The sequence below is a fragment of the Cervus elaphus genome, chromosome 11 (assembly GCF_910594005.1).
Source record: "Cervus elaphus chromosome 11, mCerEla1.1, whole genome shotgun sequence".
Lineage (NCBI taxonomy): Eukaryota > Metazoa > Chordata > Mammalia > Artiodactyla > Cervidae > Cervus > Cervus elaphus.
This window is the reverse complement of record NC_057825.1, coordinates 31,154,774-31,182,088: the sequence shown is the minus strand read 5'-3', so window position 1 is coordinate 31,182,088 and position 27,315 is coordinate 31,154,774. Positions and strand designations below refer to the sequence as shown.

General features: G+C 37.3%; 1 protein-coding gene and 1 pseudogene across 6 annotated transcripts in view; both read left to right on the top strand.

Moving 5' to 3' along the window:
- The window catches only part of ITSN2 (intersectin 2), a 121,738-nt gene that overhangs the window by 37,615 nt on the left and 56,808 nt on the right, over positions 1-27,315 (top strand). For 4 of the 5 annotated variants that reach the window (XM_043917282.1, XM_043917283.1, XM_043917284.1 and 1 more), the window contains 13 exons: positions 1,255-1,318; positions 2,063-2,226; positions 3,880-4,086; positions 4,216-4,312; positions 5,373-5,512; positions 8,279-8,342; positions 8,903-9,040; positions 9,503-9,588; positions 10,284-10,546; positions 11,378-11,527; positions 14,316-14,456; positions 15,919-16,006; positions 19,243-19,382. In XM_043917282.1, the coding sequence (XP_043773217.1) occupies positions 1,255-1,318; positions 2,063-2,226; positions 3,880-4,086; positions 4,216-4,312; positions 5,373-5,512; positions 8,279-8,342; positions 8,903-9,040; positions 9,503-9,588; positions 10,284-10,546; positions 11,378-11,527; positions 14,316-14,456; positions 15,919-16,006; positions 19,243-19,382 (1,742 nt within the window). Of the gene's footprint in view, positions 1-1,254; positions 1,319-2,062; positions 2,227-3,879; positions 4,087-4,215; positions 4,313-5,372; positions 5,513-8,278; positions 8,343-8,902; positions 9,041-9,502; positions 9,589-10,283; positions 10,547-11,377; positions 11,528-14,315; positions 14,457-15,918; positions 16,007-19,242; positions 19,383-20,425; positions 20,507-27,315 lie in introns of all 5 variants that reach the window. The other variant, XM_043917286.1, reaches the window with a different exon arrangement.
- On the top strand, positions 25,361-26,971 carry LOC122703212 (annotated as a pseudogene). The gene is made up of 2 exons (XR_006343417.1): positions 25,361-25,607; positions 25,769-26,971. The product of XR_006343417.1 is annotated as a sodium/potassium-transporting ATPase subunit beta-3-like (transcript).

The window sequence follows — 27,315 nt, the reverse complement described above, 5'->3', positions numbered from 1 at the left end:
TGCCTTTTCGAAAACCAGCTTGAACATCTGGAAGTTCATGGTTCACGTATTGCTGAAGCATGGCTTGGGGAATTTTGAGCATTACTTTACTAGCATGTGAGATGAGTGCAATTGTACGGTAGTTTGAGCATTCTTTGGTGTTGCCTTTCTTTGGGATTGGAATGAAAACTGATCTTTTCCAGTCCTGTGGCCACTGCTGAGTTTTCCAAATTTGCTGACATATTGAGTGCAGCACTTTCACAGCATCATCTTTTAGAATTTGAAATAGCACAACTGGAATTCTGTCACTTCCACTAGCTTTGTAGTGATGCTTCCTAAGGCCCACTTGACTTCACATTCTAGGATGTCTGGCTCTAGGTGAGTGATCACACCATCGTGATTATCTGGCTCAACCATTATAGTTTAATGTTATTTGTACTTCTGTAATAATAACTACCTTAACTTGTCTCCCGGTAGAGATTTGATTACCCTGCTTACAAGGTAATAATTTGGTCTGTTACTGTCTCTTGAATGCTGGCAGAATACCCGGAATTCCTAAGTCAGAGACCCAGGACACTCTTTGTAACAGCACAGTTGGCAGCCCGAGTATTGGCACATTTCTGTCCGTTTCCCTTGTCCCCTGATTCATATAGGGGCCATGAGGAGAGCCCAGAAGGATGCTGTACATGCCATGGTTGTGTTAAAGAAGAGGAACACTCAGCCTCAGGGATCCCATCATGTTTTAGCAAGCAGAAAGCAAACTTGTTCTCTGTCCCAGTGGAAAACATTACCTCCTTCCTCAAAACTACTCACAGCAAACCCAGTTCTGAGAAGTGATCCAGGCAGAGAGCTGTTAGGAACTTATGTTCTTGGCTTACACAGCAGGAGATACAGGATTTTCAAATGCCCATGAGGAGTACCTTCCCCAAACCTGGTGTTTTTTTATTTAGAACTCTTCTGGGGAATAGTGCTTTTAGCTATAAATTTTACAAGATAGGATTATTATCAAGTAAGACCCCAATTATGTGGGAAAACTAAGATGAATAATGTGATCTTTCATCACTTAGGTTTCATTAACGCATATATTTCAGTTGTGACATTTTTGTTTTAAAACCTCCTGTCTTATTAAAGTAATATAAATAATTTTTCTTTAATAATTGGAATTAAAATAAATCAACAGAATTGTTACTAGTGGGCATTTTTGTTATTCAGAGACATCAAAGTAATTCCATTTGCTAATGCATTGTTTGATTATTTTGTTTTTATTGCCTTCAGGTGATCAAGCCCGTACCTTTTTCTTGCAGTCAGGCCTGCCGGCTCCCGTTTTAGCTGAAATATGGTAAAATGTGTTCTTTTGTAGATGAACTTAACTTTTTAATACTTAGTATTAACATAAAGTTGTTTTTACCTGTAGTTGTTGTTAATAAGTAAGAGTATTCAGCTTTTTAGAAAATAAATTTTAGTGAGTAACTGACTGAAAATCTGTTGGGGTTTTGTTCTGTAGTACAAAGTTCTAATTTCCTTAGAATTTGTAAAGAAGGGAGATGTATACATTTCTGTTGAAAAACACTTCTTTGTAATTTGGCAAGTCTCCAACTTCATTATGTTATTTTGTAGTTATTTATTTTATCATCTTTAAACCTCAGATTAGCTCACCCTTCCCTTGTTCCTACCTTAAAGAAATTATTCTATATAATATCTAAGGTTTTGGTTTTCTAATGTATTTACAGTAAACATCAACCCCTATTCCAACCTTCTCTCCATTCCCATGCCTGGCAGAGGGCCAGGCACTTAGCAGGCATTTGGTAAATATTTGAACAAATTGTTTAGAATGATTATACTCTTGTATAATTTCTTTACATTTGGACCAGAGGAATTCATCCCAAAGGTATCTAGAGTCTATATAGACCCATAGTATTTTATTAGATACTGTTTTTGGTCAATATTATTGTACAGGTTTTAGCTTTTTGTTGTACACATACACTCACATTTAATTAAGTGATTATCTACATGTAAATGTGATATTATTTACAAAGTAATGCTGATCCTATGTAACAATCCACTGGCCTCATCATCCTTTTAGGGCTTTATCAGACCTGAACAAGGATGGGAAGATGGATCAACAAGAGTTCTCTATAGCTATGAAACTCATCAAACTAAAGCTTCAAGGCCAACAGTTGCCCGTGGTTCTTCCTCCTATTATGAAACAACCTCCTATGTTCTCTCCGTTAATTTCTGCTCGTTTTGGTATGTGTTTCTTAATTTAGTTCAATATATTTGATAGTTAAACTTGATTCATAAGCATAATGTTTGAGAATCAGGAAAGGATTTGTTGGCATAAAATGACAGTCCCCAGACTCCCAAGTTAACTTTCATGTCTGAGATTAGAAATGTTAAGTTCGCTGTCATAGCTCAGGAGTCCATGTGTCCCAGTTTCCCAGGGACAGTGTGATTTATGCCTGTTGTTCTGGCATCTAGTCTGGTTTGTGCTCCCTTTCTTTTTTTTTTTTTTGCAAGTTGATATCTCATCTTTTTTTTTTTTTTTCTATTTATTTTTATTAGTTGGAGGCTAATTACTTTACAGTATTGTAGTGGTTCCTGTCACACATTGACATCAATCAGCCATGGATCCACATGTGTTCCCCATCCCGATCCCCCCTCCCACCTCCCTCTCCACCCATCCCTCTGGGTCTTCCCAGTGCACCAGGCCCGAGCACTTGTCTCATGCCTCCAACCTGGGCTGATGATCTGTTTCATCCTAGATAATATACATGTTTCGATGCTGTTCTCTCGAAACATCCCACCCTCGCCTTCTCCCACCCCTTTCGTAATTCCCAGTTGGATGATAGATTATATGATCCTGCTAGTCATAGCTGATCCTAAATACTATTCTTACTTAGTTTCCTCTATACTTTGTATGCATAACAAAAAATATGAACAATTTAAATTCAAAATAGTTTAATTTGGGGAGTAATTTTAAATTATACATTAGTAGAAATTTCTTTAAAGGTTAATTTGCCAGCCAAATTTAGGGCTAAAAGTTGGAAACTTTGTGCTAATTAATTTACATATTCATCTGAGATCACCAGTCTTCCATTAATTTTGATTAGCCATTATCTCACTAATTATTTGTGAGGAGCACTCATTGGAACGTTCAAGTAGAATCTCTTTATATCTGAACCATGGTCTTCCACTCCAGATGTTAGATCTTAAAATGCTAAATTCTTTCACTCTTGCAGTGAATTCTAGAGATAAATATCAAATCATTGTGTAATCATATTAATATAATATACTTTGTATTCTGGAGTTAGTAAACAAATGAGTCATCACTTTGTCCCTTTTAAAGAATTCTCCTTGAATCCATACGTGTGTTGCATATAAGAAAAGTGAAACAGATGGCATGCTTTTTTTCCTGCACATAATGTGTGTGCATAAATGGGTCTCCTTAAGTATGTAGAATTTAGAACATCCTTTGCGGGGGAGGGAAGAGTTTGTGGAGTGTGTGTGTGTGTGTGTGTGTGTGAACTCAACAGCACTGTATTTATTATCGCTATACAAAAACCCACATTTAATCAGGTGATACATTCTCTCATTGAGGATACTAATGGGTAGTTAGAAAAGGCCTACTTAGTTTTATTCATGATACTAGAAAAGAATTTTAGCTTCTTAATAGACATTGCCTCAGTTCACACAGGTCAGAATATTGATATTAAAAGCAGTAGTTTACCTCCTACACTGCTGGATCCAGCTTGCTTTAATGAAGTTTTTAAATCTATTGATAGTTTGCCCACAGTGTTTCTGTAACATAGCAGCTGTTCACTGTACTGTAAATTTGTTTTCTGTCCTGCGTTTTATAATTGGTTTACCGGCACCAGAAAATGTGTTCTGTTTTGTCCTTAGGAATGGGAAGCATGCCCAATCTGTCCATTCCTCAGTCATTGCCTCCGGTTGCACCCATAGCAACACCCTTGTCCTCGGCGACTTCAGGGACCACCCTCCCTCCCCTAATGATGCCTGCTCCCCTAGTGCCTTCCGTTAGCACTTCATCATTACCAAATGGAACCGCCAGTCTCATTCAGCCTTTATCCATTCCTTATTCTTCTTCAAGTAAGTGCTTTGTGTCTAATGAGTCAGTATTTTTATGTGAAGAAACTGTTATATTTGCATCCCAGTAGATACAGATTTTTTTTCATACTTTGTGAAATTGTTTAATGTGAACCTTTTTCTTTTTTTTAGCATTGCCTCATACGTCATCTTACAGTCTGATGATGGGAGGATTTGGTGGTGCTAATATACAGAAAGCCCAGTCTCTGATTGATTTAGGATCTAGTAGGTATGAATACTTAAAACTTTCAACTTCTTAGGCTTTAATTAAGAAGGGCTTCCCAGGTGGCTCAGTGGTAGAGAATTTGCCTAATCCACCTCCAGTGCAGGGGAGACAGGTTTTTGATACCTGAGTCAAGAAGATCCCCTGAAGAAGAAAATGGCAACCCACTCCAGTGTTCTTGCCTGGGAAGTCTCATGGACAGAGGAACCTGGTGGGCTACATACAGTCCATGGGGTTGCGAAAGAGTTGGATGCAACTTAGTGACTAAACAACAAACAAAGGCACATTTAACAAATGACTGTTTGTTTTTTAAACTTGGAGCTTATCCAGCTTTTACTTTCTAATGACCAGATGTAAATACTATAGATAAATTTACTATTTGTAATTCACATAAAATAATTTTATTTTTCGAATTATTAACTGTCTGTGGTATTTTACTTCTGAAAATTTTGTTTTATATAAACTAAAAATATCCTGCTATATTTTAATCAGTTTTTTGCCCAAAACTACATATTTTTCCTTTCAAAAATTTCTCAAAACATCTCATGATCATTACACATTATTTCTTGAGCAAAAACTACTAATTGAGTATCCTTTAAATTTCAGAAGGCACAAAAGCATCAATGTTCATTCATCACTCCTTGTATAAATCACAATAATACTCTTTAAAACAATGACCCAGAAAAACAATGTCTGTATCCTTGCTTAAACACTCACTGATTGTGTAACTTTGTTTTTCTCAACATCACTGAGCTGTAGTTTGCCCATATGAAAGATGGAAATAGTAATATCTTTTAAATTTGTTATGGGGATTAGACATAATATTTATAAAGGCCCTAGCACTGTGTGGGGCCTGGCACATGATAGGTATTTGGTATATGGTAGTTTGAAACTTCATATGGTATTTACTTTCCTAAAGTACCATAAGGATAGATTGTTTTTTCAGTATCAAATACAAAAGCAATTACTGTTACATTACAGAAGGTAGGATTCTTATTGTCTCTGACTTATAAAGTTTAAATGTATTTTATTTAATAACAAAAATTTAAAATAAATTTTGTTACAGCTCAACTTCCTCAACTGCTTCCCTCCCAGGGAACTCACCCAAGACTGGGACCTCAGAGTGGGCAGTTCCTCAGCCTTCAAGATTAAAATATCGGCAAAAATTTAATAGTCTTGACAAAAGCATGAGTGGATACCTCTCAGGTAAGTGGCATACTGTGCTTAAGAATGTGAGAAAGTTATGATTTTCTATGGACTTCTATTGAAGAGCTTTTATTTGAAGTTGTATTTTGTAGCTCATTGAAAATTTGAACATCCAAAAAAAAAGTAGCAGTCATTTGATAAATACAAATAATGGTTAAGTTATGTAATAGTTCAAAGTTCTTATAATCAAGTTAAACACACAGATACACACCCAATGTTTTGAAAAGAAGACCTCTCCCTTGAGAAAGTTAGACCTCATCTTCCTTGTCCTCATGTGACCAGAGTGTGACACTAAGCCTCAGTTTCTGTGAGAGTTTCCTTCCTCATCGGGTCTTTCTCTGCTTGTCCTTCTAAACGCCTCACCTGAACACTGTTCACCCTTTAATGCTCCAACCCAAGTGTAGCTATAAAACAGATAACCTGAGATCCCCCTGGGACATTTGAGTCCATGCTGTAACAAACACCCAAATTCACTAATTGAGGATGGTGAAGTGGACGTAAACAGAGGACACTAGGCAAGTAGAATTCTGGTCTTCTCACTGACCCGTCTCTCCTCACTCAGCAACGACTTAGAGTTTAGACAGAGTAAAGTAAGTATTTATAGTAGAGCTTTATCAGATATGATATCACTTATATGTGGAATCTAAAATATGGCACAAATGAACCTGTCTACAAAATGGAAACAGACGCAGAGACATAGAGAACAGAGGGTTGCTGAGAAGATGGAGGGTAAGGGGAGGGATAGATTGGGAGTTTAGGGTTGGTAGATGCAAACTACTACATGGATAAACAACAAAATCCTAATGTATTTACAGTCATATTCAGTATCCTGTGATAAACCATAATGGAAAAGGATACTGAAAAAGAATGTATGTATGTATATAACTGAGTCACTTTGCCCTATAGCAGAGGTTGACATTGTAAAAAGCATGGTGAAAGAATCTTCCTTTAACATAAAAAAAAACCTCCTCAAATCTCACATCTTGTTTGAAGTCTATTGAGTATTATTAATTAATTGAGTGAGGCTGTAAGCTACTTCCAGTGTATTTCCTGTGTGCGGTTTCTATTAAAAAAGAATGGAAAAGATTTTAAAGTTACATAATATAAACATTTGATTGCTTGCCACAATATGTGGTATATTTGAGTCTATTCCATATAGAATATGTTGCTTTGATTATCCAGATCTTTGTGTTTAAAGTTGAGTGAAGCAGTGGATTTAGCAGCATCTGTGCTGGCTTTGCAGTGCAAGTGGTTGCTGAGGAAGAGCTGGCAGTTGTGTGTCTTCTGTGTGGGGTTGTTCGGATGACCCTTGACTCAGGCTGGACGCAGGGTAGGGCTGGCTCTTTCGGCGCTTGTGGCTTATGCACCTGAGAGTGGGAGGTGTGGCACCTGCTCTACCAACTAGGAGGCCTTCACCAGAGAAGCCTCCAGATTCATCATGGTCAAAAAGCCGCAGACAGGCTCACCAGGAGTGAGTGTTCCTCTGAAGCCAAGGGGGATTTTCTGTTCTGGAATATATTCATTGAAGATCAGGAACCTGTTACGGAAACATGTTTTTGTTTTGTCTCACTGAAGGAGAGAAAAGAAGTTGAACAGTTTCCCATACATAGTAAGCATTCAGTGAATGTCAGCTGTCTTTATTATCAGGTGCTCTCATATAAGTAAGCCCCCATTGCAGCTAAGATAGAGGGAAACTTTGGGTTACAATTTTATTCATTACTTTTGCAAATATTTATTAAGCCTCTAGGTATTAGGCATGAGTTATACATTAATGGATACAGCAGTCAAGGCTTTTGTCTTCATAGAACTTGGCATAATAGGGGAAACAGACAAACAGGTAAACAAGCAAATAAATGTTACATTACAGATTGTTATGAGATATAAAAGATAGAAGCAGGAAATATATTGAATGGTAGAGTGGACAGAGAAGGCCTTTCTGAGAAGGTGACATTAGATTTTGACTTCACAGGTGAGAAGGACCTAGACATACAGTGATGTGGAACTGTAGGACTCGATGTTGCGCCTGCTTGTACAGGACAGGGAGGGTTAAGAGGGGACTCTGATTTCTGGCTTGAGCTACTGGATGGCCTTTAATACCATTCATAGAGAAGAATGGGGTGAAGATTAGGAAGAGAGGCCTCGTTGGAGATTGATAGAGTGATTTTGTGTGTACTTAGTTTGATATGTTTGTGAAATACATACATAAATTTTTCAATTGGATGTAGACGTCTAAACTTAAAGGAGAGGCTTGGGCTGTGGATGTACATTTAGGAATCCTCTGCTTCCAGGTGCTGTTTAGTCACAGAAATGCATATGAGAGAATGGATATGAGAAAGAATTCTCTCTCACAGAGAGAATGGAGTGCCCAGGACAGATCCTTGAAAAATGATTTACACGTTATTTGTAAGAGGAAGAGTAGAGACAAAGAAATGATGAGAGAGATAAGAGCAAATCTGAAAATGCTAAGCAAAGCTGTTCTTGGGAGCTTGGCCTTTAATACTGGCTTAGTCCTTTGTGTTAGTCACTTGTGGGGACCATTATCTTCTGGAAGGACATGGGAGCACTTTCTTCTACTGACTGTAGATTTTAAACTCCTTGGTCCAGGGGATGTGTTTATTTTGATGACTGCTGAATGCTCAGTGCCTTGTGCATGATAAAATCCCAGGATAGCAGCAGTGTTATTTCACGAGTACAGCTATTTAAGTTTGCGTGACTTTAAGAGGCTAAAGAATCTTCTTTTATGTATTTTTTTCTCCACTAAATCAGGTTTTCAAGCTAGAAATGCTCTTCTTCAGTCAAATCTTTCTCAAACTCAGCTAGCTACTATATGGTGAGTTTGCCCATTAATTATGATTTTTAACTAGCCATTCTGTATGATTTTTAATTAGACATAAGAAAGAAGTCATTTCTGTAAATGTTTGTGACTCAAAAATGTTCCACAAAAGCAACTGTGTGACATTTAATGCAAACCTGCAAGCAAATAAAATTGCTTTGTAAAATGTTACCCTTGAGAATTTGGCATTTAATTATTTTACAAGTAAAACTTGTTTGCTTTTATGTAATACCTTCTGTGGAGAATTAGAGAATATCTCATTTTCAGTGTAGAGCCTGAGGTGATTTGATAAGTGAATTAACCATGAACCAAGACAAGCTACCTTTTTGAAGGGAATATTTCCCTTTTCATTTCAAAGTTTCTTCCCTGTCTTTGGTGATATGGAAATTAAGGGCAAAAATTAGCTCACTTTTCTGTATGTACTTTTCACTACAATATATTAACCCAGCTGTTTTTCTGTCGTTACTCTTGCTTTAAAAATAAAAAGATTGAACTCTTCTGAAAATACTTTACTCTAAACAGGCTTTCTAAGTGGTGAAATTTTATACTCTCTTTAGGACCCTGGCTGACATTGATGGTGATGGACAGCTGAAAGCTGAGGAGTTCATCCTTGCCATGCACCTCACTGATATGGCCAAAGCTGGACAGCCATTGCCACTGGCTTTACCGCCCGAGCTTGTCCCTCCATCTTTTAGGTGAGTGTCTCGAAGGTTAAGGGGTGTTGTTGCAATCATGTTTGGCAGGCAAGACTTTTACTCTGGGATTTCCTGAGGTCTCTGCTCTACTTTTGTGGAAAATGAAGCATTTACATTGCCATTTGATTTTGGTACTTAGTGAGTTACACTGATAAGAGGGTAGATTTTAGAAGTACGTATGTGCTTTCACCACATTATAGATAAGGAAACTGATGCCTAAAGAGATTAAGAATAAATTTACCCAAGAATAATAACTGGTCGAACCATGATCTGAATCCCAATCTGTCTGGTTTGATACTTCATGTACTGCTGTACAGTGTAACTATAGACCATACTGTTTTAAATATCTTTAATATTATATGCTAAATATTAAATTGCTGTAGTCATTGGTAGTCTATATAGTCTGGTCTAAAATTCTCAGATCTCATAACGCTAAATTTGTTTGTTGTTTGCCTTTCTTAGAGGAGGAAAGCAAATTGATTCCATTAACGGAACTCTGCCTTCATATCAGAAAACGCAAGAAGAGGAACCTCAGAAAAAATTACCAGGTAACATTGGATGTCCAAGTTGTATATTTTATAGTGAATGCTCTTAAATTTTACTGTGAAGTAGAAATGAATATTTAGAATTTTAACTTTCTTAATATATTAAATGCTATATGAGAAACTATTTGATGAATAGGATGGATTTTTACGTCAATAAAATTAAGACAGTCAAATTGGAGAAGAGACTGGTGTATATATTTGGCAAGAGTGTATGTATTAGATGTCCAATTTAAAGTGTTTCCCACTTTTGGAAAAAGCATTACAGCAAGCTTTATGATGAAATCTTGAGCTTTAAAAGTTTAAATACTGGTTGAAAATGTACATGTGTATATATTTAAAAATACTAAAAAGTTAGGGCATATAACAAATATAAAGCCATATAATTTTGGTTATCCTTGAAGAAAATGCTGAGAAAAAAATTGAAAAGTATTTTTATTGGCAGGAATAGTAAAATTATTTTTCTCTTAGACAGACTCAAACTTAGTGATTTGTTTTTCCTAGAATGAGTTTTTTCCCAAAATGAATATTCTTATAAGAAAATAAATATTGTATTATTTACATTTGAGTTAAGATTATCCTTAGAAGTATCCAAAGAGAAATTGCATTCACATGACCACAGGGCATGAGGATGTTGAAACCAGATTACAGGTTTGGTAGATGCTTCATGCTGAAGAGTGCTTATGCTGTACCTTATTCAGTTACGTTCGAGGACAAGCGGAAAGCCAACTATGAGCGGGGCAACATGGAACTGGAGAAGCGACGCCAGGCCATGATGGAGCAGCAGCAGAGGGAGGCAGAGCGCAAAGCCCAGAAAGAAAAGGAAGAATGGGAACGAAAACAGAGAGAGCTACAAGAGCAAGAATGGAAGAAACAACTTGAATTAGAAAAACGCTTGGAGAAGCAGAGGGAATTGGAGCGACAACGGGAAGAAGAAAGGAGAAAAGAGATAGAAAGACGAGAGGTTATTTTTTTTAAGTTATTTTATTTCCAAGGAAATCATTTCCTTTAATAAGTGGCTACATTTCATTTGATAAAAAATGGTACTTTTTGTTGTGATTTTTCTCAGCCTCATTCATTCATTCTTACCCTGTATGAATCTGAATCCTCCTTCCCCTGTGAAGGCAAGAGGGTCCTTGCTTATGAAGGGTTTCCAGGGCTAACAGCTGGTAGAGAAAGCATATCTGCAGGTGGTATCTCAGTCAGAGCAGGATTGGTCACAAAGCTGAGCTGAGCGAGGAGCCAGAAGAAGAAGTCAGTTGATCAGGTCATTAAGTGAAACTAAGCTTAGGATCCAGAGTAAAAGGTCAAGTAATTGGAGAGGCAGAAAGAAAGCCTTGAGAGGAATTAAGAGGGTGAGCTTACACAGATCCTTGGGATAAATGGTGCTGTGTGGGGTCGCTGGGAGGCCTGGCTGTATTTTCAAGGACTGTGCATGTAAATTACAGTGCCACTGAAATAATTGTAAATAAAAGTTTCTTATTCCCTGATACCAGAAGAAAGGTGCAGTTATTCCTACTAACATCTATATGTATGGAGTTGTCCTTTTGTTTATTAAGGGAAAAGTAACTGCAGCAAGAAGATGGTGCTTGAAGCAGTCAGAAAGTCTGGCGAATGAATTTGCTTTTGTGAAAGTCTTTAGGTCCATTGATAATAATAGGTTTGCCCAGTTACCCTTCGACCTCAAGTCCACTCAGTGCTAAATGCTGCCTCAGCTTTACTTTGTCCTCCCATCAGTTTTTGAATGATGCAAAAAGTGTTAATTTAAAAATTAACTTTGATTCATTATTTTCAGGCTGCAAAACAGGAACTTGAAAGACAACGTCGTTTAGAATGGGAGAGAATTCGTAGACAGGAGCTTCTCAGTCGAAGGAATAGAGAACAGGAAGAAATTGTCAGGTTAAACTCTAAAAAGAAGAGCCTCCATCTCGAGTTGGAAGCACTGGTATGCTTATAGATTTAAGTGAAATTTATCTGAATGATGCAAGAGTTACTTGTTGAGAATTTTTACTGTTTACCTGGTGCACTGGGAAGACCCAGAGGAATCAGGTGGAGAGGGAGGTGGGAGGGGGGATCGGGATGGGAAATACGTGTAAATCTATGGCTGATTCATATCAATGTATGATAAAACCCACTGAAAAAAATAAATAAATAAATAGAGAATTATTACTGTTTTTTAAATCTACCTCATGAATAATTAGTCATATTTTCGTATGTGCTTTTTAACAGTCTAGACAGTATAGTTTACTAAAAAAGAATAGTGACTCAAAATGTTGAGAATTGTGGTTTTAGTTTAGATGTGGATAGGCAGTGTATTCTTGGGTAAGACGTTTCCCTTTTCTGTACCTCACTTTGTGCATCTGTAAAGTAAAACTTTGTGCTGGTTCAGCGATTTTCATTTTTTTCACACTGGAAAATGGTCTACAGAAGGATAAGCAGGAGGTGGGAGAGAGGAGCCAAGGTGGCAGGACAGTGTCTGCTCTCCCCACTTCTACCCACACTTCACAACAGAGAATCGCCACATTAATCTCTGGCACTTTTATTGGAGCTTTATCTAAACTTTGGGAAAAAAGGATTCTACTGCTAAAAAGAAAAAAAATGATCGGAAACTGCTGAGCTAAATGATCTCTTACAGTTTCTTTCAGTTCTCTAAGACTATGGTTGTTAACTAATACTAGCCATTATGCTTATCAGTTTTCACACATCAGATGTTGGGGCATCAAACTGTTAAAAGACTTTGCTTAAAATGCAGGGTGAGAAGATATAAAGGGTCTGAGTAAGGCATGCTATTCAACTACAACTCTGAAGTTCCATAAACCTGACCTGATTGTATAGTAGGGTTTTGCAAAAAATACATATGTAGCTATGTATAGTAGAACCATATTTGCATCTTGTTTAATTGTAATCTGATGTTTTATTTGGCTGATGAATTACATTTTTAAAAAGTCATAGTATCTTTCATCAAAAAGATACTGTTTTTTGCCTTCAAATAGGTAGAAAAGCATACCACAGTTACTAAGCATGCCATAGTACCACAGAACAGTCCTGAAAACTTTAACTTCTTTGTGTAGCTATTTGGATATCTGTCTGAACCAGTATGTTGACTTTATATTTTTTTCTTCAAAATACAATGGGAGGAATCCTTAAGACTGTGTATCCCCCCAAGAACTGGAGTAACACACCAAACAGTAGCACGTAGCACAGATTAATGTGCAGAGTCTGGAAAAGCCCAGAGCCTATTCTTATATTTGCTGAAGAAAATAACATGAACTCCAGGATGGGCATAGCATATTCCCTTCAGCATATATTTCTCAAATATGAAACAGACTTTTCAGTAAAAACCTCACTGTAGGTGATTTTTAACTAGTGGCCTATTTTTCCCTCACCCCACTGTGTTTGCTAAGCCTGCTATAACAAAATACCACAGACCAGGTGGCTAAAACAACAGAAGTTAATTTTATCACAGTCTGGAGGCTGGAAGTCCAAGATCAAGGAGTCAACGTGTCTGCTTTCTTCTGAGGCTTCTCTTCTTGGCTTGTAGATGCCTGCCTCCTTACTGTGTCCTCACATGGTCTTTTCTCTGCCTGTGTGTCTCTGCTGTCTCTTTTCTGTCCAGATGTTCTCGTCTTACAAGGACACCAATCAGATTGGAGTAGGGCCCCCACCTGACCTCATTTAATCTTAATCGCCTCTTTCAAGGTGAAGTCTTTAAAGGTCCTGTCTCCAAATATGGTCATATTCTGAGGTCACTGAGAATACAGTCAACATATGAATTTGGAGGGACGCGATTCAGCCCATAACACCTTTCCCTTCTTCTTAGCTTCCATTGAGAATCTCTGCTATTTTTTGTTCCTTTTTTTTTTTCCTTCTCAGAAGGGAAAAGAAATATTGTTGTAAGAGAAGAGCATCATGGCCAAAGAGGCCCTCTTGGACACTGTTTAATGAAGTGAAAGTTGCTCAGTCATGTCCGACTCTTTGCGACCCCATGGGCTGTAGCCTGGCAGGCTCCTGTCCATGGGATTCTCCAGGCAAGAATACTGGAGTGGGTTGCCATTCACTTCTCCAAGGGATCTTCCCAACCCAGGGATCAAATCCAGGTTTGATTCTTTACCCTCTGAGCCACCAGGAAAGTCCTGGACACTGTTTAGTTAGACGAATTAGCTGGCAGTGTTGAAGGTAGAAATAGAAGTTCAGAGAAGGTAATCCTAAATGTCACATACTAACACCCTCTCCTCCTCATTATTTTTTGAGATTTTTTTAATATTTTAATATTAAAAATTAGTGTCTGAATGCTGTGTTCAGAAAACAAAATTCATTGTGTTGTGTTTCTGTGCTTTCTCATTTAACATGTAAGGCTCTTAGAATGATACATTTCCTGCTAATAACTCTCTTGAGTTAGCTTGGTATTAGACATTTATCTTAGGGGCTTCCCTGGTGACTCAGAAGGTTAAGAATCTGCCTGCAATGCAGGAGACCTGGGTTCAATCTCGGTCGGGAAGATCCCCCAGAGAAGGGAATGGCAACACTTCAGTATTCTTGCCTGGAGAACTCCATGAACAGAAGAGTTTCCTGCTAATCACTCTCTTGAGTTAACTTGGTTTTAGACATTTATCCTAGAGTGAATATAAATGACAAAATGACATTTACAATTTAAATAAAAATATTATTCTCTTGATGGGAGCATTTCTTAGTAGCATTTTATGTAACTGTGTATTTATATGGTCTTCCCGTAGAATGGCAAACATCAGCAGATCTCAGGCAGACTTCAAGACGTCCGACTCCGAAAGCAAACTCAGAAGACCGAGCTGGAAGTTCTGGATAAGCAGTGTGACCTGGAAATCATGGAAATCAAGCAGCTTCAACAGGAGCTTCAGGTGAGTGCTTGGCTGCTGAATTGTCTTTCACTGTGAGCAGTTACTAATAAATAACTCTTCCTAATCTAGCGGTTTTTTGCTTTTGGGGTCCTGAACCCCTTGGAGCCTCTAGTGATCTCCTTTGTAAAAGGATAGTAGACATAACCTTGTGGAATATCAGGAGTCTCATGGACTCCCTAAAACTCTGCCTGACACCTGGCTAAATTCTGCTTAATATTTATACATTACCTGGGCATTTGCCACTTTGTGTTTTAAATCTTTAATAAATACATACATAAATATATATTAAACTAAGGGGGGCAGGAGGAGAAGGGGACGACAGAGGATGAGATGGCTGAATGGCATCACCGACTTGATGGGCATGAGTTTGAGTGAACTCCGGGAGTTGGTGATGGACAGGGAGGCCTGGCGTGCTGCGATTCATGGGGTTGCAAAGAGTCGGACATGACTGAGCGACTGAACTGAAGGTTATTGTGACTACTTTTAGGAAATTTTACCTAATGTTGTTCTTTCAGAATTGTGGTGAGAATATTTTTACTAAATATGCCCTCATGGACCTGGTAATTCTGCTCTTTATTTGTGCAGAAAAGAGACCCTGGAAGCATCTTGCATCTCGAGTCCTCTTAACCAAATGTGTTTTTCTGTAAGGACTAACAGTAATTAACATAATGTTTTTACTTTCTCACAGCAGATGTAGACAAGAGGCCAGATAACATTTCCTGTCTGATTTACACCTACTTTCCCAGTTATCCCTGAGTTTTTGGCCCCTCTTTGATCTTCATCCTGGTGTATTATGGCCTGCTTCCACATACCATTCAGTGCAGATACCAAAGGCACCTCTTAGGCTGTGCCTGTTCTCATCCTTTAGTACATGGGAAATTGTCAGGCTTCTCGACATACCCTACTAGCAAAGCTTTCTTCACCACATTTTATTTTCAGCCAGTCTTTCGTAAATGGATTTATATGTAAATATTTGTATTTTATTTTATTTTATTTTATTTTTTTTATTAGTTGGAGGCTAATTACTTCACAACATTTCAGTGGGTTTTGTCATACATTGACATGAATCAGCCATGGAGTTACATGTATTCCCCATCCCGATCCCCCCTCCCACCTCCCTCTCCACCCGATTCCTCTGGGTCTTCCCAGTGCACCAGGCCCGAGCACTTGTCTCATGCATCCCACCTGGGCTGGTGATCTGTTTCACTATAGATAATATGCATGCTGTTCTTTCAAAACATCCCACCAAATATTTGTATTTTAAATCATGTGTAATCCCATTCTAGTTTATCTATAAGTTACATGCAATTTATATATTATTCTACATATTAATTCTATACTGTTTTTTCTTTTAATCCTATACTAAGTTTTAAGAGTGATGAAATCATGTTTTTACATTTTCAAAAAATTCTTAGACAACATTATAGAGTTTTAATCAGGTACTACTTTTTCTTTTTGTAAGGAGTATCAAAATAAACTTATCTATTTGGTACCAGAGAAGCAGTTATTAAATGAAAGAATTAAAAACATGCAGCTCAGTAATACACCTGGTAAGTCTCTAAGGTTTGTTTTGCCTCTTTTATTCTTTATTCTTTTCTGATTGTGTCATGCATACTCTGCTACTTTTAAAAAATAGCATCATTCTATTATAAATAACATTTTTTTTGACTATAGTTAAACTTTTTAAAATAATGTGAAAATGATCACATGTTGGGTCATTTTTAGCAATAAAAAGTAAATGCAAATAAAGTAACAATTGTGGTCTGACTTTCTGTCTTCACACCATTTTTATTTATATATTTTAAATATTAATCAAATAAAATGTTAGATTACAGTTAAACAAGACTTCAGTTTGGCTTGAACACAATGCTATCTGTGCATTTTGGCAAGATTCTTCACTAATTGTAGAAAGAATTGTTTATGAGGACACTTCTATGAAGCCAAACCTGTTGGACTCTAGGATAATAGTGTACAGCAATGATAGGCCTAAGCAACTGGCATGCCCTTCCTGGGACTTTATATCATCTAACTTTGTGATTCATGTGAAGAATTTTACCAACTTGGCCCTCTGACAATTGTGGAACAAGATATTCCAGTGTAATTTATAAGAATATAACATTTCTCTTGATTCAAGTCTCAACCAGAAAACTGAAAAAAAAAATTTCTATGTTGGATAGCATGCCAATAATAGCGTAGCAGAAGAAAGATTTATTTAAAGAAAAGTAACTGCAAATGTGTTAAAACTAGCTAAAGTATCCTAAATGTCTCCCACTGAGTGCCAGTTTTTCACTTTACAGCTCTTTATTACACTTCTGGTTGTTGAGGAGGTCCAATAAGTAGAGTTATCCCTCTTTGCCCAAGTTCTGAACAAATTAAGAAATAAGGCAAAAGAGTAAGACATGAGAGACCAAAACACCACTTCATTATTAATAAAGCTAATGTTAGATAGCATGATTTATCTGTAAGCAGTACGGCTGCCCAGTGTCTGTAAGACATTGGGTGCATGAACAAAATAGAATGCAGATTCCTGTGGGCAGTTCAACCTCAAGAAAGCAAGGGATAGGAAAGATATAGGGCCACATATGCCCAGGTCCTTATCTTGATCTCACCAATTATGTAAGAGTTAGAAAGAAGCTGGGACTGCTGTTCTCATCAAAGTCCCCTTACATGGAAGAAGCACCAGGTATAGAAAAATCAATCTTGTGACCTACTCTTATCATGTTCCCCACCTTCCACTGATGTCTCTTCTCAGACCGTCTTCCTGGAACAGGGTGCTTTCTTTTCTTGGTTATTTAAAGTGTATTAGCTTGTGCTCGCTTCGGCAGCACATATACTAAAGTGTATTAGCTCCCACCTCACCCCTCACAGGCATTCCAGAGGCAGCAAAAGACAGCTCTCCTGATTGATGCAGGGTACAGAGTATATTTTCATCCTCACTGTCAGTATCTGAATTGTGAATAGGATGTAGACTGTGTCTTGTTAGGGGCCTGGTAGAGCTATGCTTCTGGTAGAGCATAGATAACCATGCTATCTAACATCAGCTTTGTTAATAATGAAGCGGTACTTTGGTCTCTCATATCTTGCTCCTTTGCCTTATTTCTTAATTTGTTCAGGTTAGCTGACTTCCCTGGTGGCTGAGGTTAAAGCGTCTGCCTGCAATGCAAGAGACCTGGGTTCAATCCTTGGGTTTGGGAGATCCCCTGGAGAAGGAAATGGCAACCCACTCCAGTATTTTCGCCTGGAGAATCCCATGGACGGAGGAGCCTGGTGGGCTACAGTCCACGGGGTCGCAAAGAGTCGGACATGACTGAGTGATTTCACTTCACTTTAGCTTTTATAAATTTATTCGTCTTTGTTCTAGTCTAGTCCAGAATAGGAAGCTCTTATTTGGAGTTTGCAAAGTACCCAGTATCCCTTAGATTCCTCTCTCCATTAACAGTAACCATTTAAAATTGTCAGCCACGCACCAAGCACTATGCTAGACAGTTTTCATGCATTATTTCCTTTCATCTTGACAACAACCTTCTGAAGTAGTTGTTGTTATTCCCATTGTTCAATTTGGAAAAACTGAGATTCAGAGAGAATAAGAAGTTACCCAAGATTGTCTTAGCTTCCCAGGTGGCACTAGTGGTAAAGAACCTGCCTGCCAGTGCAGGAGATGGAAGAGACTTGGGTTCGATTCCTAGGTCAGGAAGATCCCCTGGAGGAGGGCATGACAACCCACTCCACTATTCTTGCCTGGAGAATTCCATGGACAGAGGAGGCTGGTGGGCTACAGTCCATAGGGTTTCAAAGAGTCTAACATGACTAAGCGACTTAGCACACACAGAAGATCATTTATTAGTAGGTTCAAATTCTTGTGTGTCTGAGTCTAAAGCTCACTGCACTACAGTGTTGCCTCCTTCAGTTATCCAACACAGTGCTCGTAGATAGGATATGATCACATTCAGTATAAAGGCATCCATTATTCCTGTTGCTCGGTTTGAATACTAAGAATGAATATTCTTTATTTTTCCCAGTGCTTGTCTTCCACTAGAATAGGACCCATGCTTATCTTTCACTTTTACCTACTGTTGAACAAAGAACAGGGCCTTGCATATAACAGATGTGTAATGTAATGATTAAATATTTATTGAAATACCGGAAAGCTCTTAGAATTATAAAAGAATTTAGCAAGTTGCCTGGATATAAAATCAGCATATAAAAATTAGTAACTTTACTATATATCGAAAGTATTTATTCAGAAAATATGGGGGAAGGTCTCACTCACATTAGCATTCTCATTGTTAAATGAATAAAGAAAAGCACAGCCATACAATTTTACTGATTGACATAAAAGATTCCTGGATAAGTAGCTACATATTATATTCTACTCCTGAATGAATGAACTAGCTCAACATTTTAAAGATGTTGTTTAGTTCTCTACTAATTCATCTATATATTCAGTTTAATTCAGATTTCTTTAAATGAAACTTGGCACGATAATTCACAAATTCACCTAGAAGAGAAAATATGCAAGATGAGGCAAGACATGAAAAAGTGGGAGGACTAGACTAGCCCTATCAAATATCAAAACATAAGTTACAAAAGGTATAATACCTAAAATAATGTATGTTTGATCAAAACTAGACAAAACACTGGAACTAAATAGAAAATCTAGAAACACAGTATGTGTGTACAGCTTTTGTCTCTCGAGTTATACCAGTTTGACCAGACAATAACCGTTAATTACTGGTAAGGACAAGAACTTCTGCAAAATGTAAACTGTGTAATGTTTGTATTTCAGATTTAGGGATCAGTTTACTTCATAAAAAATCATTAGAAAAGGAAGAATTATGCCAAAGACTTAAAGAACAATTAGATGCTCTTGAAAAAGAAACTGCGTCCAAGCTTTCAGAAATGGATTCATTTAACAATGAACTGAAGGTATTTATCTTCTATTATTATTCATTTTTAATTTGCTGCTTCTTTACCTTCCTTATTTTGATTTAATTAAATGAATAACTGAAGCTGTCATTTTTAAATGTTCATTATTTACATAATTTATTTTATTATTTGAGCTACACCAGAATTGCAAGATTGTTTTTAATGTTCTCCATATATATTATAAACATTGAGTCGTGTAAACATACAATTTACCATAGTTTCCAGTTTTTGATGACTGTTTTATTGGCATCTATACATTTAAAAATTAATCCTTGTCAATATTAGTATTAGATTAGATTTGTCAGTATGGATCTCAGTCAGAATGATCTTAAGCAAATTTGAAAATGGGAAATATGGAAAATTTTAAATAGTCCAGGTGGTAGAGGCTCTTTTAACACACTGAATTCTTTTTTTTACAATTTAATTAACCTTTGTGAAATAATGCAGTAACCAGTGCAATCCAAAGCATAATTTGGCACTAAAAATTTTGCATGAAAAGTAGATTCGTGACTCATTATTTGCTGCAGTGGAAGAGCAGATGTCCAAAACGTATACCATATGCTTCTCATTCTGTGCAGTATTAGTTGTATGCTGAAGCCATACCTATGAACAAAAATATTAAAAGCTAAAAATCAGACTAGTAGCACATGATTGAAATTTTGGACTAGTCTTAGTTACTCTTTTGCTAACAAAGCATGAAGTTTTCAGAGCGTAAAATATTACAAGGTTTTTCAGGCAAATCTGTCTCTTCATTTGACTTTCATCTTGCTAACTTATTTAGAATAATGTTACACCAACCAGAAAGTAAACAGTATGATCAAGAAAAGAAACCATGGTGGCTTCAGTGAAGGAGGGAAAATTTGAGGTGAATAATGTTAATGACACATTCTACACCAGCATATATTCTGTAGAAAAAAAAATTTAAAGAAAACCAAATAATTTGTCATTGATGGACAGACAAACCAACCAAGTTATCTTCCCTACATTATTTTTTTTAAATCTGTACATAGTTTAATTGGCTTTTTATCTGCCTTATCTTACAGTGTGGGAATATGGATGACTCTGTTCTTCAGTGCCTTTTGTCTCTGCTAAGCTGTCTCAACAACCTCTTCCTCTTACTTAAGGTTATTTTCTAATATCTAGCTCTTTTTCTTTGAGTTACTTTACTGTTTCTTTTTTAAAACACTAGACTATTCTTTGCATTTATCTGAGTATCTTTGTTTGAAATAACCTATACAATATAAACATTTTTCTTTCTGCTTGCTTAAATATCCTTCTGCTGTTTCACTGCCTGTTTGAGTCTAATGCCGGGAATCAGTAAGGTTGCCCAGAGTTCTCATGGGGAGGCCATGACACTTAGAAATATTACCTGGTTCCCTGTGAGTTAGACTAAATGATGGGATGATTACTGATTCAATTAAAAGGGAAACTAAGGGAATGTGAGACTAAATTATTTACCCATATCACTGAAAATTACTGTTTAAAGTAAAACTTAAATACTTTCTGAAATCTAGTGCAAGGTTATGTCATGTATATATATCAGGCTGCTTCCCAATACTATGATAAGAACCAGTAATGTAGGTACAGCTTTGGTTTTGTCTAGTTATCAGGTCTTATATTTAGATACACTTGCACCACAGAGAAAAATGTTTAAATCATATTTATAAATAAGCAGTTAACTTTTTCATGTATAAATAGCACAAAAAATATTTAAAATACTCAATGAATTCCTGTTTAAATTTAGTTTAAAGAGAGTTGCTTTATATTTACCACTAGCTGAGCCTAGTAGATTTTAAATACATTCTACTCAATACTAAAGTGGATGGCAATAGGGCACTTAAATGTACATACACAGTGAAGGCAGGAAGTAGAACTCAATTGTTACCTAAAGAGAGGTAGACGGAAAGATTATATCAGCCTTTCCATTACGGTTGTAGCATTAATTGCCAGATTATCTGACCTTAGAATATGTGCTTCAGATCACACAGAAGTTTAAACCTGTTTCTTCATGTACACAGTGAAGTTTGACAGTGGTTTGTGGACTACGCTCACACACATAAGTCTGATTCTTTGAGTTAGCATTTGATTCTCCACAGGCCAGCAGATTATTCTCGTTTCTTGTTTTACTTTCTTCCTTCCGCTTCCTGCCTTCCACCCTTTCACTGCTTGTTGATGCTTTCATCAGAGGCAATTTAGGAATCTAAAAGGGGATGAAACCTATGCTATCAGAGTGGTCAGGAGAGTGACTGTCTTTACAGAAAGCAAGAAAAGAGGCTTTCTGTAGCCATTAGAAATGATACAAAACAGTCAGTTAACTTAGTACTGGAAAGTATCCATTGAATTGAAGACCTTTTTGAGAGTGTCATCTCAGTTGAGTGACCACCTGAAGCTGGATTGCTGCAGATCAGGAATGAATGGGAGCTGAGGAGGGGTGGAGTGAGTGGGAAAAGCTTTAGAAGAGTGAAAAGAGAGCATGGAGGAAAAAAAAGCATTGGTTAAAAAGAGAGCATTGGGCTTTTTTGGTTTAAGAAAGACAACAAAGGATACAAAGTTTTAGTTATGCAAGATGGAAAAATTGTGAAATCCAATTCACAGCATAGTGACTACAAACTATAGTTAGCGAATTTGAACTGTACAATACAGTATTGTTAAGAGGATAGCTCTTAAACATTCTCAGGAAAGAAAGAAAGAGGGAGAGAAGACAGGGAGGGAGGAAATGAGAAGAGGGAGTGGTAACTATATGAAGAAATGAATATGTTAATTAGCTTGATTAGGGTGATCATTTCACAGTGTATATGTGTATTAAAACAAGTTGTATACCTTAAATATATAGTTTTTATTTACCAATTATACTTTATAATAAAGTTGAAAAGTAAAAGAATAATTGGGGCCACCCTTGAAAGTGGTATCACCTTTTTGTGCAGCATATGGATACATGAACAATGAATCATTTTTGTTAGGACAGAAGCGTGAAATGGAGAAAATTGAGCTTTTTGGGTAACTAACTATATCCATCAGAGGGTAAAGAATCTGCCTGCAATTTGGGAGACTTGGGTTCGATACCTGGGTTGGGAAGATCCCCTGGAGAAGGTAAAGGCTACCCACTCCAGTATTCTGGCCTGGAGAATTCCATGGGCTGTATAGTCCATGGGATCACAAAGAGTAGGACATGACTAAGTGACTTTGACTTTTACAACCATATCCATCAGAGGGTCTTAATTGCCAACTCAAGCCAAATATTTTATTGCTGAATTCCCAACACCTAAAACAGTGCATGGAACATCATGGATGGCAGTGCATACTTGCTGAATGGATGAATGGTTTTGAATGTTCTCAGTCAGAAGATAGGCAGCATTTAGAGTGTTATTGGTATAGAGTTTATAAGAAAAAAGTAGAATGAAATTAGTCAAAACCAGTAGGAAACGTATATCCCAGATTTTAAGAACACTTCTTGTTTCATATAATTTTTTCTTTTAAGTAAAGGCTACTTTTTGAATTCAAAAAAAGGAAAGAAAAGACTTGAAGGAGATAGTAAAGAGAGAGGAAGGGAGGGAGGAGAAAAGTGAGAGATTGAGACTATTAAAGTGGTGATGATGGAATAAAGTTCCAGGGAAGCAGATTAAGATATAATCTTGTTCTTCAAGATAAAAAGAATACTTCCAATATAGCATATGGGGATAAGATAAGCATGAAGTCAGTTAAATTTGTTGGTGGAGAGTAGGAAGTTGACAGCTTCAAAATTTAAAATCAGAAGCAAGTTGGATCGTTGCAAGAAATCATGAATAGTTAAGGACATGGAATAACTCAGACTAGAAGGAGATGGATCAGATGCAGGAAGGTTTAATGCTTTTGAGATGGAAAGATGAGGGAGATCCAGTCTGGCTTAATGTAGCAAGATTATTGGCTGGTAGTGAGGAGAATGAATGGAAGATTGGGAAATTTCAGGAGAGAAAAGTAGCCATGAAATAACACATCTCAGTGTGCCTAGAGAGTGCAAGTTTAGTAGAGGAAAGCAGTCCACATCCTGAGGAATGTTGAATGCCTATTCACAGTTGGAGTTCATGAATTTAAAAAAGAAACAGCATGACTAATTGTCTTTTTTCTCTCCACCAAAGTTCAGCTGCTTATATGTAAGCATAGAAAAGGGTAATGACATAGATTCATAGATTTAAACAGGTTTGAGGTTTTAATATATATGGGCAGAGAGGGACGAACAAGGGAGCTACAGATCTTAACACAGTAATTATGATAAAAATGAACTCTGACATATGTTTTGAACATGAAGGGATATGAAAAGAGGAACGGTTGTTGATGGAAAAAGAGAGGATGATGGGGTCAGCAGAGCAGAGGTCCCAGAGAGGTTGAAAAACTGTTGAAATGGATGCATCAGATACAAGAAAAGCTTGAAGGATAAGAACTTAGGAAAATGGGATACTGATCAATGGTAGTTTTCTTTGAGATGATGACAAGATTCAGGGTATAATAATGCAAGTGATAGATCAAATGGAGCAAAAAAAAAAGGGGTCATCATTGAGAAGATCAGCCTGAATTTAGGTTTTGATGGTGTTATCTATGTGGATGTCAAAGACTGGGAGAATAATGAAAATGAATGAGTGAGGAGCAGTGACCAGGTGATTGATAGATGACAGTAAAGAGGAAAGGGAAGGTGGAACTGCTGGATGGTATTCTGAGCCTCAGAAGCATGGAATTTGTATGAGAGAGGATAAATAGTCATCTGGGAAAGGCAATGAAGAGCAATGAGAATATTCAGGCCAGAAACCAAGTCAGTCATATTACTGTTACCTCAGGCCAGAAACCAGGTTAACCATCCTCAACCAGGCAGTCATATTTACTATTACCAGAATGGCACAACTGACATTACGTGTCTCCTGATAGGATGCACTGAGAAAGGCACATCACTTCTGTGCTGTTTTTGCTAAAAACATTTCATCTCTGTGTAAGTGTAAGGAAATAATTAAGCAAACCCAAATTGTGGTTTGGTCTATAAAATACTAACCCACACACTAGAAATGTGAATCTCATGAAAAAATGGAGGAGATCTCACAACAATGAAACAAAGTGTATGGTCCTTGACTGGATAGTGAATCTTAAAAAAAAACTTATTAAGGACAGTGTTTACACTATTGGGGACATTTTTGGAATATGAGTTCTGTATTAAGTAATATTACTATGTCACTATTAACATTCTTTAGTTTGGTACTGACATTGACACTAGTTATGTGGAATAATGATGAAGTTCTAGGGGGTGAAAGCATCAGTGTCTGCAACTTAGTCAAGTTTTCTGTAAATCTGAAAATTTTCAAAATAAAGAGAAAAATTTAGAGTTGCAAAATATTGTCAAATGTTTATGAAAATGAAATAGTAGTTTAAGTCTATTTTTAAGTTATAGCCAAACATTGGGAAATGAAGAGGAGATGCGGGATAGGTAAATGAGCAGATTCCTCATATTTCATATCAGGAGTCAATTATTTTCTAATTCATAAATCAAGCTGTACTTATAATAGATAAGATTATTACAGGCTTTCTCTGTGACTGGCACTGTCCTAAATGTTTTACTTATATTATGTAATCCTTAACATTACCCCTTCTATTATTGGTTCACATTTCACATAAAAGTAAATTAAGCTGCCCAGAGTCACACAGAGAGCAAAAAGAAATTCAACCCAGAGAGTCAGAATTTGACCTTAAATGGTTATATTAGGGAAAAAATGAAAATTTATTAGCTAAGTGTTCAACTTAAGAAGCTAAAAAAAGACTAGCATAATAAAGGAGGAAAAAAGTAGAAGGAAATAGTGAAATAGAACACAGATATTTAATAGAGTTAAGAAAACCAAATTTTTACTTTTATAGATTAAAAAAAAATTAACAAACCTTTGGCAAGAGATTTTAGAAGGAAGTAAAAATAAAGTTAGTAAAAAGGAAAAATAGGCAGTCCGCTTGAGCGCTCACCGCAGCGAGAAGGTTTCCTGTGCCGTCGCCCCCGCCGGGCTTCGCCGCTCGTGCCGGGACGCGCCTCCGCGCTCCTCGCCGCTTCCACCCCCGCGGCCGCCGCTCCTCTCGCAGTCGGCACACACACCATGACGAAAACAGACAAGAAGTCCTTCAACCAGACCCTGGCCGAGTGGAAGCTCTTCATCTACAACCGGACAACCGGAGAGTTCCTGGGGCGCACCGCCAAGAGCTGGGCTTTCTAATGCATACCATGTAGGTGATCAAAGTGTTCCTAAGAGCTGATATCCAGGCTGAAGGCCCGTGAGTTGCAGTTTCTTTCGATCACCTGCTCCCACTCTGGGTCATGCGTCAGTAAATGCTCTGCTTTGGAGATCAGGCTCCATCCCAGTCTTGTGTGTTTGACTGTAGGGGAGAAGGTTTGATCTTGCTCTTCTACCTAGTCTTTTATGGGTTCCTGGCTGCACTCTTTTCATTCACAATGTGGGCCATGCTTCAGACTCTGAATGATGATGTTCCAAAATATCGTGACCAGATTCCTAGTCCAGGACTTATGGTTTTTCCAAAACCAGTGTCTGCGTTGGATTTTTCATTCAGCCTGTCTGATTCAGAATCCTATCAAGGGTACATTGATGACCTTAAGAAATTTCTAAAGCCATATGGCTTAGAAGAACAGAAGAATCTCACAAATTGTGCCAGTGGAGCCTTTTTTGATCAGAAGGGTCCAGAATACACAGCATGTCAGTTTCCTCTGGCCTTACTTGAAGCATGCAGTGGTGTGGATGATCCCACGTTTGGCTACCAAGAAGGAAGGCCTTGTATTCTTGTGAAAATGAACAGAATAATTGGATTAAAGCCTCAAGGACAACCAAGGATAGACTGTATTGCAAAGAGTGAAAGCACAGCATTTCTAGCAACTTACCCTGCCAATGGAACGATAGATTTAAAATATTTTCCATATTATGGGAAAAAACTGCATAGGAGCTACCTGCAGCCACTAGTTGCCGTCCAGCTCAGCTTTGGTAGTGATGTGACGTAAAAGAAGTAATGGTTGAGTGCAAGATTGATGGATCACCCAACCTAAAAACCCAGAATGACCGTGACAAGTTTTTAGGACGAGTTGCATTCAAGATCACCATGCATGCATAGTAGGAGTTAGGATGTCTCCACAGAGTAAACGTTGTGTTGTCTGTCTTCATTTTGTATCAGCGGGACCTGCCATTCCAGAATTATGAGACCGCCTTGGAGAAAGGTGGAGTGGTGCGTGACACTGGGATAACATAATGTGCTTCCAGATAATAGTGGTCCATGTCCTTCGGAGTAACTGCCTGTTGCCTCTGCTGCCTTTTGAACCATGTACAGTCGCCAGATAGGGACTGTGAACACCTGATTCTGAACATGTAGGTTGGGGGTCTTGTCCAATTTTTATGTGGTTTAATTGCCAAGTGTCTAAAGCTTAATGTGCCGTGCTATGTAAATATTTTATAGATTTAACACTGGTTAACTGTCATATTTTGATGCCAGCAAGGTTTTAGGGGATAAAATGGTACCTGACCAACATCAAATGACTTTATAGCTGCAAGAAATTCAGTGTGTGGAAAAGTTCTGTACGTGAGGAGGAAAAAGGAAAATAAAAGTGGATTTGAAAGGTTAAAAAAAAAAAAAAAAGGAAAAATAATTAAATACATTGCAAACAATAAGAGGGAATATTATGACAAATTTTGCATATAAATATAAAAATGTAGGTGAAATGAACAAATTATAATTTGTTAACACTGATTCAAGAATAAAATAGGTAGCTCTGTTGTCATGAAATATTTTAATTCTGTAGTATAAAATCTCCTCTAAAAGAGAGTCTAGACCTGGAATTTTACTGAAGGAATAAATAACTCCAATTTTATACATCTGTTTCAAAATATAGAAGAGGGAGTATTCCCAACTTGTCACATGAAACTATCATAAA